At 38.7% G+C, this 16857-nt stretch overlaps 1 protein-coding gene across 2 annotated transcripts in view; it reads left to right on the top strand.

The window, feature by feature from the left end:
* BAZ1B (bromodomain adjacent to zinc finger domain 1B) overlaps window positions 1-16857 on the top strand; it is a 71426-nt gene that overhangs the window by 10791 nt on the left and 43778 nt on the right. For both annotated transcript variants that reach the window (XM_081819486.1, XM_081819485.1), the window contains exons 3-5: window positions 2755-2899; window positions 11426-11627; window positions 15530-15651. In XM_081819486.1, coding sequence (XP_081675612.1) covers window positions 2755-2899; window positions 11426-11627; window positions 15530-15651 — 469 coding nt within the window. The remainder of the gene's footprint in view (window positions 1-2754; window positions 2900-11425; window positions 11628-15529; window positions 15652-16857) is intronic.

Genomic DNA, 16857 nt, shown 5'->3' with positions numbered 1-16857 from the left:
GACTGTTTATCTAAGTAGGGTGGTTGAATGAGGTGTCTTTAAAAATCCTGTCTATGTTCAAGTACCTACCCATCTGGGTATTCTCTCAGAGAAAACAATTTGGTCAGAAGAAACATGCAAAAGATGCATGGAAACCAGGGATGACAATAAAACGGAACTCAATTTTAGGAATTGGGCAAAGAAGCTTTTTCTGTGCATTTTTCATTGACTTCTCTTGATAGCAGATAAACAGAGGGCATACAGTTGAGTAATCTGATACTGTTCTGCTTTTTTGCTGGTGTGACGGCACTAGGTTCAGTTGAGATTTGGTTCTAGTAATGGCTCCATCACTAATAATTGTTGAGTCTGTTAACCTGGTGCCTGTTTCTTCTTTGCTTGATCACTTACAATGTTCCATTTTGGATTAGTGCAATTTACATATAAGTTTCGTTTAGTGTACTAGACCAGGCGTTAGCTAGCCTTTTCTGTAAAGTGCCAGTTAGTAAATACTTTAGGGTTTGTGGGCCACATGATTTCTGTCTCAGCTATTCATCTCTGACATTGTACAGTGAAAACAGCCATAGGTAAAAGTGTAAATGAATGTGAATGACTGTAAATAAAAGAAAATATTATTTACAAAAACTAGTGGTAGGCTGAATTTGGCCCATGGGCTGTTGCCGACCCTCATAGTAGCTTGTAGACTTCCTGCGGGCAGGTCTCATATTTGACTTATTCTGGAATTGGTTACAGTGGCTAGGCACTATCCTCTGCACTACATAAGCACTTACTGCTTGCTCTTTGCAAATAGAGATAATGCTACCTTTTCTGGGTGTCTTTTTGGGACAAAAGATATGTGTGTGAAAATTCATTGTAAATAAAAAGATGGTAACCATTAATCTATAATAAAGAGTATGAAGAGTACTCAGGAGGAAGTCAGTTATTGTTACTGGTAATATGATTATGTACCAGAAAAACCCAAAGAGAATCAAGTGAAAAACTGTTAGGAATAAATAAGAGAATTCAGTTTCAAAATGTAAATAAATTGCTTTCCTACGTACAGAGAGACAGTGGGTATTTAGAGGCTAGAGACTAACCTGGAGTTGTTAGGGAAAACTTCATGGGTCTTATTGAGGAAGGTGACACTTGAAAGGGTAGTTTGTACCAAATTATAGAAGACAAGAGGAGACGTTTGTATTTAATTCAGTGAACAGTAGGAGGACAGCAATAATTTTTGAACAGGAGAGAGACATGGGATTGGAGTTAGGCTTTGAGATTAATCTGGAAGCGGTGTGTAGGATGAATTAGAGAAGGAAGAGCAGGTGGGAAGTTGATGTAGGCTTGCTAGGATAGTATTCAGGTAGAGAGTCATGGCATTTTTGGGAATAGAAATAATAAAAGGGATTCTCTAATCCTTCCTGAAAAGAGGGGTTTTGGCCTTAACTTTGGAAAAGCTCTATAAACTTTCTTCTTGGAAAGTCATAATATACATTAGCATATTAAGGATTTTCAGAAGACTTCCACTAACCTTGTGGGTTTCAAACTTATTTGACCTTAGAAGCCATTACAGCAGAGGTTCTGAAAAACACAGTTGGGGCATGTTTTATGTGATTTGATAGTGAACAGAATATAGGGCGTGATGGGAGGGATTACTGAAAAAGTATGGTTTTACAATTTCTATTCAAAGCAGAAATCACTTTTTTCCATTTATAAAAGTAATGCATACTTGTTATAAGAATGTAAGCAATACAGAGTTAATATAAGGATCTGAACATCACTGTCCAACCTCACTCCCCAGAAGTAACCATGGACAGTGAAGTTTTAAGCCTATTGACTGGGAGGCTTGATGGACAGCGTGCATTCTTAGGGGCCGGGAAAGGCCTCATGGAGTTCAGGAAGTCTGAGGACATCTTGGGACGATGATTGAGCTGGGAGGGAGGATGGTAGGAAGAGGAAAAAGGTAACAGCCTTCACAAAGGCAGAGAGACTGGAAGCTTATTGATGGACTGGGGAATAGCAGATAACTCCATAGGTAAATTGTAAGGCAGTATACTAAGACTTGAAGGCTAGCAGTCAGTTGGAGGAACGTTTTTAGTTACAAACCGCACAGAGTGACTGGGAATATTATGATAGTAAGCCTAATAGGCTGTCAGCCTTGCATGAGTGCCACGTTGCACTCTTCATTTGTTCATGTTGGGTATGTTAATTAAAATTCTTTTTTGCTAGTTTAATAAGTGAAAAGTAGTACTTCATTGTTTTACTTTTGCAAGGGCTTTGGGGTTCAAGTTATGGTTCCAACATGTTAACCCTTCCTGATTTATTTCCCTTATTCATAAAGTGAAAATTCTAGACACGTCACAAGGTATTGTGAGACCTAAACGAATGAATGCATAGGAAAGAATTTTATTGACTGAAACCTAACACAAATAGAATCAAGTTATGGGCTTCTAAGAAACAAAAAAAAAAGGGTAAAGGATATGAATAAATAATTCACACCTAAAAAGGGAAGTCTGCTATACAAACAAATGGGAAAATGTTCAGCCTTACTGATGGTGTGCCTATTAATTTTATTTTCCAAAGGAGAAAATTAACCTGGATAAGCCCATCTGACAGAGCTTTTTACAGTTCCTTCTTTGTCCTGCATGCCACATGGTTTTTAAGCTTTCTGTTCCCCAGTGCCTGCTTATATTTGCTAAAGAAAGGTTTGCACTAACTTGAATTAATTCTCTAGATAGGTTTTTGTGCATTTTCTTGGTAACTAATAACATGTTTGTTTAGTTTGAAGGAGGAGTTCCCTGCCTGGTACGAGAAACTTGTTCTGGAAATGGTTCACCATAACACAGCCTCTTTAGAGAAATTAGTAGATACTGCTTGGTTGGAGATTATGACCAAATACGCTGTGGGAGAAGAGTGTGATTTTGAGGTAAGCCCCTATTTTTTTTGGTACGATTTGACTCACTAACCATACATTGAGATTAGAGCTTCCAGCATAGATTACAGAGTGTAGTTCTGTGTGTAAAATTGTGTTATATTTGAAGTCTGCTTTACTTAGTATCAGATACTGTAAGGACCAAATTTTAGAACTATATTCATTGCTGGGAATGTTTAATATTATGTTAGTATTACGGTAATTATTGGGACGCCTGGATGGCTCAGTCAGTTAAACATCTGCCTTTGGCTCAGGTCATGATCCCAGGATCCTGGGATCAAGCCTCGAGTCCAGCTCCCTTCTCAGTGGGGAGTCTGCTTGTCCCCCTCCCTTTGCCGCTTTGCCCCTCCACCCCTCCCCCCTGCTTGTGCACTCTCTCTCGCTTGCGTGCTCTCTCTCTCTCTCTCTCACAAATAAATCTTTAAAAAAATATTATGGTAATTGTTATACTATGTACCATTGCATCCTTGTTTGCCCTGTTTTAACCCTTTTTGATAACTGCTACCTTGGCTTTTTTTGGTTGTGTAATTTTTTCAAAGATTTTCAGATAATGTTTAATCCAAATCTATGGTACCAATAAGCAAAGAATGTCATTTCAGTACAATAGTGAGTGAGTTGACTTTTTTCTTTCTTTTTTTTTTTTTTACTAAATTTGTTTTTTTAATTTTCTAGTCCAGATAGCACAAGGATAACTATGACTAAAGTAAAAACCTAACACTAAAGCAATCCCTATATAATCCTTTGAAAGCTTAAAGTAAGATTCAGGAAGAAGGGAACTAACATTTGTTAAATATCTGTATGTACTGGATACTGGGCTGATTGCTTTGCCATAACATCTTGCAGAATCTGCACAGAAAATGGTGAGGTGGTAAACAGGCTTAGATATTTATCTATTTTTTAATTTATTTTTTCTTTTTTATTTAAATTTAATTAACATATAGTGTATTATTAGTTTCAGAGGTAATTTAGTGACTCATCAGTTGTGTATAACACCCAGTGCTCATTACATCACGTGCCCTCCTCAATGCTCATCACCCAGTTACCCCATCCTCCCACCCTCCTTCCCTGCAGCAACCTTCAGTTTGTTTCCTATAGTTAAGAGTCTCTTATGGTTTGTCTCCCTCTCTGCTTTTGTCTTATTTTTCTTTCCCTTCCCCTGTGTTCATCTGTTTTGTTTATTAAATTCCACATGAGTGAAATCATTTGATATTTATCTTTCTCTGACAGACTCATTTCACTTAGCATAATATCCTCTAGTTCTATCCACATCATTGCAGATGGCAAGATTTCATTCTTTTTTGATGGCTGAGTAATATTTCATCATGTGTGCGCACGCATGCTTGCTTGTGTGTGTGTACCACATCTTCTTTATCCATTCATCTGTCGATGGACATCTGGGCTCTTTCCATCATTTGGCTGTTGTGGATGTTGTTGCTATAAACATTGGGTGCATGTCAGGCTCAAGTATTTAAATAACTTGTTTAGGGGCTCCTGGCTGGCTCAGTTGGCAGAGCATGTGACTCTTGATCTTGGGGCTATGAGCTCAAGCCCCACACTGGGTGTAGAGATAGCTCAAAAAAAAAAAAATCTTAAAAAAAAATAGCTTTCAGATTGATGTTTTTTTTTAAAGATTTTATTTATTTGTCAGAGGGAGAGAGAGAGCGAGCACAAACAGGGGGAGCGGCAGGCAGAGGGAGAAGCAGACTCCCCGCTGAGCAGGGAGCCCGATGCGGGACTCGATCCTAGGACCCTGGGATCATGACCTGAGCCGAAGGCAGCCGCTTAACCAACTGAGCCACCCAGGCGTCCTCAGATTGATATGTTTTAGTTAAGAGTAGTTTCAGCTGTATGTAATGAAATAGCTGACTAGCAGTGTCCAGTACTTCTCAGACTTTAGCCTAAATAAAATCACTTGGAGGACTTCTGAATATACATTCTTGGGCACCATCCCCGAGGGTAGGGCCTAAAAGTATGCAGTTCTGACCAGCTCCGGGGTGTGATGATGACACTCTGGGGACAACACTTTGAGTAGTATTGGCTTAAGCAATGAAGACATTTGATTATCTCACATAGTAAGTCTTAGAGGCAGGTGGTACCAGATTTGGCATAGAGGCTGGATAATATTGTCGAGGACCTATACTTTGTTATCTTTCTGCCTTTCTGCTCTTCTCTTCTCAGGGTGTTGGGTTTTGTCCTTAGCTTTGTTGCCTCTTGGTTGTGAACTTGTGACTGTACTCAGAGTGAGAAAATGCTTACCTAAGCATTGTAAGAAAATGTTTACTAGAAGTGTGTACTCCCTCCTCTCCACCCCGACCCTTGTCTTTACCTGTTATTGGCTAGACTATGTCTATATAACCATCCTTAGCTGCAAGGGGGCTGAGAAAGTGAATATTGCCTTTTTTTTTTTTTTCTAAGATTGATTGATTTATTTGAGAGAGAGCTCAAGAGAGAGCATGAGCTGTGGCGAGGGGCAGAGGGAGAGGGAAAAGCAGGCTCCCTGTCAAGCAGGGAGTCTGATGTGGGGCTCAGTCCTAGGACCCCGAGATCATGACCTGAGCTGAATTGAAGGCAGACGCTTAACCAACTGAGCCACCGCCCCCCCCTTTTTTTTAAAACCTCAGAAAAAGCAGCCTGGCAAGAGAAAAGAGGGAGGGGAATGGCTTAGGTAGCCCAACGGTAGCCAGTAAGTGATGGGACAAGGATTCAAACTTTTGTCTTTTTGTGTGGTTCCAAAGTTCTTGTTCTTTTCCCTAATTTACTTTGACTCCCTGGAGCTCCTAGCTAGTTCTTTTTGTTATATTTGTAATGTCTGTGGGTTTTAATCACATACTTTACATTAGTCAGAGTCCTGGCAGGAAACAGATGGCATATTCAAATAGTGTAATTGAATTGAATTTAATAAAGGGACTATAGATAAGAGACAACAGTGTGATCTAGATTAAGGAAAACTAACAAGGAAAGGTTAAGTACCTGATTGCTATCAACAGTAGAGAGACTACCACTTCAAAACCCCGAAGAAACAAGGGAGGGAGTACTGGAATTAGAAAAGAGTAATGTAGTTGTAGAAGAGTACTTTGATAGTAAGATGTAACCAATTTCCTAGGGAGGTAGTCAATGGAATAAATACCCCAACATCACTTTTCTTCCACCATCTGATTTTCTGCTCTTGCTTCCTATGGGTTGAACTCACCAAAATCTAGACAAGGGAGCCCTTTGGTGTATGCCACAAAGATCAGCCTTATAATACAGGACAGAGTAAGGTAGAGAAGAATGGAGACCGATTTGGAGTGGCAAAAGGAAAATATGCTGTACACATCTGCAAGGTGAAAGAGGAAAAGTTTGACGAAGGGGGAAAGAGAAATTAGGGAGATAAGTATGCCCATAAACATATGACAAAGTGTTTAAACTCATTAGTAATCCAGGAAAGCAAATTAAAAGCTAGCAAGACCATTTTATGCACATCAGATTAGTAAATAAGAAAAAGTCAAAATAATGGCAAGTTTTGACAAGAATGTGGAGCTGCTGGTTTACTACTAACTGTTTTGATAAACACTTGAGCATTACTGAATACAATTGAGTGTGCACATACCTTTTGACAAAGGATTTTTTTCTTAAATATCCTTTTTTTTTTTTTAAAGATTTTATTTATTTATTTGAGAGAGAATGAGAGAGAGAGAGCACATGAGAGGGGGGAGGGTCAGAGGGAGAAGCAGACCCCCCGCTGAGCAAGGAGCCCGATATGGGACTCGATCCCGGGACTCCAGGATCATGACCTGAGCCGAAGGCAGTCGCTTAACCAACTGAGCCACCCAGGCGCCCCTTAAATATCCTTTTAATAACTAATAATGTTGAAGATCTTCTCATGTATTTGTTGCTATCCTTTTATTTATATTTCTTTTGGTGAAGTGTCTGTTCAAATCTTTGTCCCTTTTTAAATTGGATTGTTTTCTTGTTTTTGAGTTTTAAGAGTTTTTTATTCTGGGTACAAGTTCTTTATTAGGTATATGCTTTGCTTTTGCTCCCAATTAGGGTTTGTGTTTTCATTTTCTTTCTTTTTTTTTTTTTTAAAGATTTTATTTATTTATTTGACAGAGAGAGAGAGAGAGCACAGATAGGCAGAGTGGCAGGCAGAGGGAGAAGCAGACTCGCTGCTGAGCAGGGAGCCTGATGTGGGGCTCAATCCCAGGACCCTGGGATCATGACCTGAGCCGAAGGCAGGTGCTTAACCAACTGAGCCACTCAGGTGCCCCTGTGTTTTCATTTTCTTAACAGTGTCCTTTGAAGAGCAGAATTTTTTAGTTTTCATGAAACTGAATAGAAATTTCGCAACTATACCAGGGCACTTGGGTGCCTCTGTCGGTTAAGCATCTGACTCTTGGTTTTTGCTCAGGTCATGATCTCAGGGTCCTGGAATCAAGCCCCACACCTGCTTGAGATTCTCTCTCTCCTCCCCCTCGGCCCGGGCCCCCCCCCCCCCCCCCGTGCACACACTCTCTCTCAAATAAAGAAATCTTAAAAAAAAGAAAAAGCAACTACACCTAATTGTATGTGTAATTACATTTAATATAAATGATCTAAACATTTAAGTTAAAAGGTAGAAATTGCCAGATTGGATAAAAAAGCAAGACCCAGTTATATGCTGCCTATAAGAAAGATGCAAATAAGATGGAGAAAGAGATACCATCCTAACATTAGGTCAAAAGAAACCTGGAGTGGCTATATAAGTATCAGACAAAGTAGATTTCAGGGCAAAAAATATCACCAGATAAATATTTCATAATGACAGAGGGGTCTGTTTATTGAGAGGACATAGCAGCCCTTTATGTTTATGCATTTACTAAAGAGAATTTCAAGATCTATGAAATGGGGTGCCTGGGTCGGTTAAGTGTCCCGACTCTTGATTTCGGCTCAGGGTTGAGGGGTTGAGCCCTGCATCTGGGCTCTGCACTCAGCAGGGAGTCTGCTTCTCTCTTTCTCCCTTTCCCTCTGTACCCCCCGCCCCCTGTGTGTGCTCTCTCTCTCTTTCAAATAAATACAGCTTAAAAAAGATCTGTGAAACAACAATGGATAGAACTATAAGAAGAAATAGATATCACAGCTGTAGTTGGAGATTTCAATACCCCTGTTCTCAGTAACTGATAGGAAAAGTAGACAGAAAGTCAGCAAGAATATGGAAAACTTGAATGGCATTATCAACTGACTTAACTTAATTGCCATTTGTAAAATACTCTACCTGATAACTACAGAATGGACATTGCTCCCAAGTGCAGAATTTTCCAAGGTGGACCATACTTTGGGCCATAAAAAAGTAAATAAATTTAAAAGGACTCAAGTCATACAAAGAATATACTGTGACCAAAATGGAATTAAATTAGAAATCAATAATAGCTATCTGGAAACCACAGATAATTGGAAACTCAGTAAGACACCTTTAAGTTACCTGGATTAGAGAAAAAAATCGAAAGGGAAATTAGAAAATGTTTTGAACTGCATGGAAGTGAAAACAATGTGTTAGAATTTATGAGATGCTGCCTACGGTAGGGCTTAGGAGAAATGTATAGCACTAAACAATCAAACTGTTTTATTAGGAAAAAATGGTCTCAAATCGTTGGCCTTGGCTTCTACCTTAAGAGATAAGAAAAAAAAACAAATTAAATCCAAAGAAAACAGAAAAAGAAAGGATTTAATAAAGATCAAAGTAGAAATTAGTAAAATAGAAAACAGGAAAATCAGTGAAACCAAAAGCTGCTAATTTGAAAAAGATCAATAAAATTGATAAACCTCCAGCCAAACTCCCAGGGTAAAAAGAGAAGACACAAATTAACCAACATGAAGAATCAGGTGATATCTACAGTCTACAGATATTGACAGGGTAATAAGGAAATATTATGAACATCTTTGACACCAGTAAATTTGACAACTAAAATGGACAAATTCCTTGAAAGATACAAATGACCAAAACCCACTCAACAAGAAATAATAGAAACCTTAATAGCCCCTATTATATCTATTAAAGAAATTAAACTTGTGGTTAAAATTATCTGACAAAACTCCAGGCCCAAATGTCTTCATTGGTGAATTCTACCGAACATTTAAGGAAGATAATAGCACCAATTCTATACAAATGTTATCAGAAAATAGAAGAGGAGAGGGAGGTGGGAATTCTTTGCAACTTATTATGTGAGGTCAGCATTACCCTGATACTAAAACCATATAAGCACATTAAAAGAAAAAACTATGGATTAAGGAAAAAAAAAAATCTATGTTCATAAAACTCCCTTGTGAACATAGATGCAAAGTTTTTTAATCAAAATTTTAGCAAATGAAATCCAGCACTAGGAAAAGGACAGTTTATCATGATTCAGTGGGGTTTATCCTACAAATTCAAAGTTGTTATAAATTTATAATTCTCCTTATAAACAGGATGAAAAACCATACGGTCATCTCATTTTACACACAAAAAGTGTTCAACAAAATCCAGCATCAGTTCCTGATAAAAACTCTGAGCAAACTGCAAATAGAAATGCCTTCAGTCTAATAAAGGATATTTACAGAATAACGTCCAGCTAACATTATACCTAATGGCAAAAGACTGAATGTCTGCTCTCCCACTCCATTTAACATTGTACTGGTGGTTCTAGTCAGTGGTACTATGTCAAGAAAAGGAAATAAAGGGCATCTAAATTGGGAAGGAAGAAGTAAAGTGATCTTTATTTGCAGACAACATGATTGTCTATGTAGAAAATCTGGAATCTCCCATAAAAGCTACTAGAACTAATAAGTGAGTTTATGAGCAGGGTAGCGGGATACAAGACAAGATAAATAATATGAAAACCAGTGTTAACAACAAACAATTGGAAATTGAAATTTAGAGAGATCAGTACCATTAAAGATTTTTTTTTTTTAAGATTTTATTTATTTGACAGAGACACACAGTGAGAGAGGGAACACAAGCAGGGGGAGTGGGAGTGGGAGAGGGAGAAGCAGGCTTCCTGCTGAGCGGGGAGCCTGATGCGGGGCTCGATCCCAGGACCCTGGGATCATGACCTGAGCTGAAGGCAGACGCTTAACGACTGAGCCACCTAGGCGTCCCTAAAGATTTTTTGTTTATTTATTTTTGAGAGAGAGAGAAAAAACATGAGTGGGGGGAGGGGCAGAGGGAGAAGCAGATTACCTGCTGAGCAGGGAGCCCGATGTGGGACTTGATCCCAGGATCCCGGGATCATGACCTGAGCTGAAGGCAGACACTTAACCGACTGAGCCACCCAGGCTCCCGGAAAGATCAGTACCCTTTATGGTAATGTCAAAAAATGTGAAATACTCTGGGAGTAATTTGACAAGAGATACCCAAGATCCATACACTAAAAATTATAAAATGTTCCTGAGAGAAATTAAAGAAGGCTTTAAATGATAGATATACCTTTGTTCATGGGTGGGAAAACTCAGTATTGTTGAAATGTCAGTTCTTTCTAAATTGATGTGTAGATTAACCACAGTTGCAATAAAATCCCAGCAGCTTTTCAACTATACTCAAATTAAAAAATAATAATAAAAATCCAAGCAGCTTTTTTGTAGGAGTCGTCAAGCTGATTATGAAGTTCATGTGGAAGGGTGCCTGGATGGCTCGGTCCGACTCTTGGTTTTGGCTCAGGTCATGATCTCCGGTTGGGGAGATCGAGCCTTTTGGTCAGCGGGGAGTCTGCTTCCTCTGACTTCCCTCTCCCACTGCCCCCTTCTCCCTGGCTTGCATTCTCTCTTTCTCTGAAATAAATCTTTATTTTATTTTTTTAAAGATTTTATTTATTTATTAGAGAGAGAGAGAGCATGAGTCGGGGGGGAGGGGCAGGGGGAGAGGGAGAAGCAGTCTCCCCACTGAGCAGGGAACCTGATGCGGGGCTCTATCCCAGGACCCTGGGATCATGACCTGAGCCGAAGGCAGTTGCTTAACTGACTGAGCCATCCAGGTGCCCCCCACTACTGATTTTTGAGAGAGGTGGAAAGGTAATTAAGTGAAGAAAAGATCGTCTTTTCAACAGATGATTCTAGAATAATTGGATATCCATGTGTATAGTTGATATTTATTTATTTTTTAGAGATTTTATTTTTAAGTAATCTACACCCAGTGTGGGGCTCAGACTCACAACCCTGAAATCAAGAGTCATGTGCTCTTCCTACTGAGCCAGCCAGGTGTTCCTGTATAGTTGATTTTCTTAAAAATGGAAATTCTTGAACTGTATTTTACATATATGTCAGGTTAGTATAATGATTGCCTTTTGGCCTTAGTACATTGGTGCATGAATTTTGAACTAGATGGTGATCATTTTATTTTTTAAGGTATCCTATTTCAAGTTAGAAGTCTGAGAAATAAAGTTGGAAAAAAGTCACTGTACTTGGCTGCTTCAGAGTTTCAGTGAATTTCTGTCAGGTGAAGTGGGATGGATATTGGATAATATATTCTAAATATCTTTAGGTTTCTGATTCTTATTTATTGTCTTTGATTCTCTCCTGTCTCCTTTATAGGTTGGGAAGGAAAAAATGCTCAAGGTGAGGATTGTGAAGATTCATCCTTTGGAGAAAGTAGATGAAGAGGCCACTGAGAAGAAATCAGATGGTGCCTGTGATTCTCCCTCAAGCGACAAAGAGAATTCTAGCCAAATTGCTCAGGATCATCAGAAGAAGGAGGCAATTGTAAAAGAGGATGAAGGAAGGAGAGAGAGTATTAGTATGTATGATGCTAGCTTTCCTTAGTGAGTTACGTTACTCTGTTCTGTTTATTTTATACTCAAATCTTTTTCAGTTCTCTAGCAACTAGATTTGTAATTGAGTTTTGTAGATAGCTAGACATATTTTTGTTCATTTATGATTCAGAAAATCAAATATTCACCAAGTGAATTAAGATTTAAACCTGCCCCTCCCCCCCGCCAAAAAAGAAGATTTAAATCTCCCTGCACAATTAGGACCATTGGGAAGTCATTACCTCTGGCTGCTTAGAAATCTGTGTACGCATACCTGTCTACCCAAGATGGGAAAGAAAGTTTGCTTTCCTTTTCTCTAAGTTGGAAATATGGAAATAAGTGTGGAAAGGGGGTGATTGAAGTAGGAGGGGCTATAATTCTATTTCTGTTTCTTTTCATGTTATAAGCCAATGTGGTGCTTTTAAGGTACTTCCTTTTATCTGTATTCTATAATTTAGGTCCCTCTCAGATGGGAGCTGCCAGAATTGTGAAACACTATAAGTAATTTTTAGGGATCTAGAGACCTAACAGTGATGTTTTGAAAGTTGAGAAACTGAGATGTTGCTTCCTGGGGAGACTTTTCAGCCTCTGAGGCCTTCGTGCATGTGTGTGTGTGTGTGTGTGTGTGTGTGTGTGTAAATAAGGAATTTGACTGGATCCCTTTTCTCTTCTCCGTGACTGTTCGGGGATTAAAGAGTTTCACCTCAATATTTAACTGTCACAAAGTTTGAGTTAGAATGTTACATTAAAACGTTCTGCTATCTGCCTTCCATTCTATTTTGTGTCTCCAGATGTTTGGGATACGTGCAGATGGTTTTAGAGGGCCGTCCTTATCTAGTCCCAAGGAAGCTTCAGAGATTGTTGTGTAGCTGCTCCCCCCTAGCTGTTGATACTTTGGTTTTGTTTTCTACTCTGTGTTATGAATGCTAATGTCTGCATTTTTCAGTTTCTTTTTGACAGTTTTATAATATGTGTGTTATTCACAGTTCCCTAGATTTGAGGTTGATAAATGTTTTGGTTAGGTGTTGGCTGATCTGTCTTCTAACACTTCTTCTAGAATGAGGATCATTGGAATACCAGTGATGTGTTACAGCTGTTTGTTTTATACCTAAGCATTGTGTACCAGGAACTGCTGGTTTTAGGCTTTGGCTTATTTTTTAGAGTGTGTGCCTTAGTTCGGGTTTTAATTACTGGGATGTAATGTTATTGCTAGTATGTTGATAAGAGTAGTAGGTGGGCTAAAGAATTAATGTTATGATGTATTCTGCATGTCTTCAGGGGAAAAATTGATTAGAATTTCCATAGAAATATGATAGGCAAATTCTAGTACGAAAAATATTTTCTCATCATGTGACTTGGCCTTTTACTTTGTGGGGGGAAAAGTAATGTATTAGGGCAGGAACTTTTCAGCTTTGTGTTCCTAACCTCCTTGGTAGGACTCTGTTCCTCCATCTTAGAAGGGAGCTCTCTTTTCTCTTGACCAAGATACTTGTGCTTTGAATACCATTCCCTCTGGGATGTCTGTTTGGCTCAGTCGGTTATGCCTTTGGCTCAGGTTATGATCCAGGGTCCTGGGATCGAGTCCTGCATCGGGTCCTTGCTTGGCAGGGAGCCTGCTTCTCCCTCTGCCTGTGCGCTCTCTCTCTCTCTCTCTCTCACAAATAAATAAAATCTTTAAAGAAAAAAAAGTTAATACCATTCCCTCTTAGTTTCTCAAGGGCTGGGTAAACTTTTATTATTCTACCATATAATATATATATATATATACACACACATATACATCCATACATCCGTACACATACATCCATACACATATATGTGTGTGTGTGTGTGTATTTTTTTAAGTAGGCTCCATGCCCAGCGTGGAGCCCAATGCAGGGCTTGAACACACGACCCTGAGATGAAGACCTGAGCTGATATCAAGAGTTGGGCACTCAACCGAGTGAGCCACCCAAGCGTCCCTCTACTATACAGTGTTTTAAACCCTCTTTCTAATGGTTCTTCTCAGCTTATAAACAAAGTCCCATTTTCTAAAAACAAAAACGTATCTTCCCTTGATCCTATTGTTCTATTTCTGTCTTACTTATTCAGGTTAAGATTCTTGAGAATGTTGTCTCCACTTTCTGACCATCAGTTTATTCCTTATGCTGTTACGGTGTAACTCCTGCCTCTTTACTCTGAAACTGTTCCTAATAAGCTTATAGGTGACCCCCCTAATTGCAAAATTCACTCATTGCTCCTTTGTGTTTTACTTTTCTGTTCCATTTAACACTGTTGGTCACTCTCATATCTTTCAGCTTACTTGATACCATAGTCTCCCTAGGTTTCCCAACTACTTTTCGGGGGTGGGGGAGGGGTTGTTTGTTTTTTGTTTTTAAGTAATTCCTCTACCTAATGTGGGACTCAACTCATGGCCCCGAGATCAAGAGTTGCACTTTTCTGACTGAGGCAGCCAGGCACCCTTACTTTTCTGTTTTTTGTTTTTTGTTTTTTAACCTCCTTTTTTCATCTGCCATTCATTAAATTATTTTTCATAGAATTTTGTTCTGCCTCCTTTTTATTTTTCTATACAAGGGTATTGTTATATTTCATTCCTGCCCACAGTTTAAATTCTTAATCTGTATAAAGGCTGATGATTCCCAGACCCACATCGGCTTAACTCTTTAACTCTAGACCCAGTCTTCACGTGCCTGTCCCAGGCAGTTCAAATTTTAACACCTGTAAGGCTAAATTGATCATCTTACTCTTTATGTTATCTTCCCAAGGCACATCAACAAGAATTGTCCTGCTGGGGGCGCCTGGGTGGCTCAGTCGTTGGGCGTCTGCCTTCGGCTCAGGTCATGATCCTAGGGTCCTGGGATTGAGCCCCGCATCAGGCTCCCTTCTCCGCGGGGAGTCTGCTTCTCTCTCTCCCACTCCCCCTGCTTGTGTTCCCTCTCTCATTGTGTCTCTCTTTGTCAAATAAATAAATAAAAATCTTTAAAAAAAAAAAAAAGAATTGTCCTGCTGTTCTTTCAACATTCTCTTACTCAGTTAACGACCCCCTCATCTCCTCGGTCCCTAAGGCAGAAAACTTGGAAACTGTTAGCATTTCCACATCTAGTTGGTTACCATGTCTGTCTTCTAAAAGCCTCTAGACTCTTTCAGCCTCCATTTCAGTTACATTGATTCAGATGTTTAGTGCTGTATCTTGTGATTCCAAGGTGATTCAGTCTCACCTGCCCTTTTATTCGTTTTCTAACTGCTGAAAGTGTTTCTTTTAATTTTTTCATGATAGTGATCTTTCACAGCATATATCTAGTTAGTCAGATGGGAAATCCTTTGTTTCCTTAGTGCCCACGAGACACATTCCAGTCTCTTTAAATGGCATTCAGTGTTGGGGCACCTGGCTGCCTTAGTCGGTAGAGCATGTGACTTGATCTTAGGGTTGTGGGTACAAGCCCCACATTGGACATGGAGCCTACTTTAAAAAAATAATAATAATGGAATACAATGTTATTTATAATTTGGACCCTACTTACCTCTTTGGTCTGAAGTTTTTACTATAGATCATAGTCACCTATCTCGTTGCTTATAGTCTCTGAACAAGTCTTACTCTTTCTAGGCCCTTTCCTTTGCCTATCTTCCAGACCAAATTAGACATTGCTTCTCTCTCCTATCACAGTATTTTTTTGTGCCAATCTCTGTTACAGTAGTTCATCACATTGTAATGTAATTTTTGTAGACTCATAGACTTTATCTGCTTGAGGTAAGGACTTTATGATTCATCTTTGTGCCCCATCACTCAGTGCCTAGTGCAGAGTAGGTGTTCATTAAGAATACTAGTAATGAATGAATGGATGAAATTAAAGACTTGTTTTTTTCACTAATTTTCTATTGATTTGACTAGGTGACAGAGCACGTAGATCTCCACGAAAACTCCCTACTTCATTAAAAAAGGGAGAAAGGAAATGGGCTCCACCAAAATTTCTGCCTCACAAATATGACGTGAAATTACAAAATGAAGATAAGGTTAGTTGGCACTTTGTATTAGACCTTTTACATGTAGTAAATGTTACTTCAGAAAATATACGGCTAGTTTTCTCAGAGAAAATGTGCTAAAAAAAATGTGAATGATTGTGTTTCTACAACAAATTCTGAGGGGTTTTCTAGTCTTTGTAATTATGACCTTAAGTTAAATTGTATTTTTTCCCTAGGAGATAGCATGCTTTTTTTCTTTTAATATGAATTATTAGGGTATAAGAATAATTTGCAATTGAGCTTCAAACTCAGTTTGAAAAATAAGAATCAGTTCCCAGCAGTTAAGGACTTTCCCCAGGTAATAGCTCTTCCCAGTTAAAAATAAAGCAATTTGTAATATAATTAAACTCAGAAACTGAGTAGTCAGTTCTAATCAATGCTTTTATAAGGAATATGTGAAGCTACTAATCTAAGACAGTAAATACCTTTAAAATGACTTAGTGCTTTGTTTTATTGATTCTAAGGTTTATATTTTTTAATACATCCAGAGTCATGATACATCCTTTTTTTTTTAAGATTTATTTATTTTGGGGGGGGGGAGTGGGGGGGCACCGAGGGAGAGGCTCCATTCCATGACCCATGAGATCATGACCTGAGCTGAAACCAAGAATTGGATGCTTAACCAACTGAGCCACCCAGGTGCCCCTGGTGGTTAGCTTTTAAGTGACTTTTAAAAATAGGAGTATTTTATACATACTAATTTGTAACTTTTTTCATTTACTATGTGGTAAACATCTGTGATGTCATTAAATTTTTTTCCAAAACAGTATTTTCAGGTTGTAGGGTGTATGATAGTCACCAGGGGAGGGGAGTTTATTAAAAATGTAGATTCCCAGGCTGTACTGCCAGAGATTCTTCTGATTCAGTAAGTTTGGGGCCCAAGCATCTGCATTTTAATAGCACCCTAGATGATTCTGATAAATTTGTCCTGATTAAGAAATGTTTTTCCCCTGTGGTTGTATATTATATGGTTGTATATGTTACATGCAGTATATTACATACAATTATTTGTATATAATGGTTGCATTCATTATATGGATATATTTTAATTTAAAAAATGATTCCCTTACTGACGTACCTTTATGTAGTTTTTCCCTTCTGTTTTTGTTTTTCCTTTTATAAGCAGTCGATGATGACTATCCTTTTACTTCTAAATTCTTAACAAGAGGAATTGCTGGTTCAGGGGCACCTGGGTGG

Source organism: Leptonychotes weddellii, chromosome 5 (genome assembly GCF_054177405.1).
Source record: "Leptonychotes weddellii isolate Sample4059 chromosome 5, ASM5417740v2, whole genome shotgun sequence".
Lineage (NCBI taxonomy): Eukaryota > Metazoa > Chordata > Mammalia > Carnivora > Phocidae > Leptonychotes > Leptonychotes weddellii.
The sequence above is the reverse complement of the archived record's forward strand: the minus strand, read 5'-3'. Positions and strand labels throughout refer to the sequence as shown.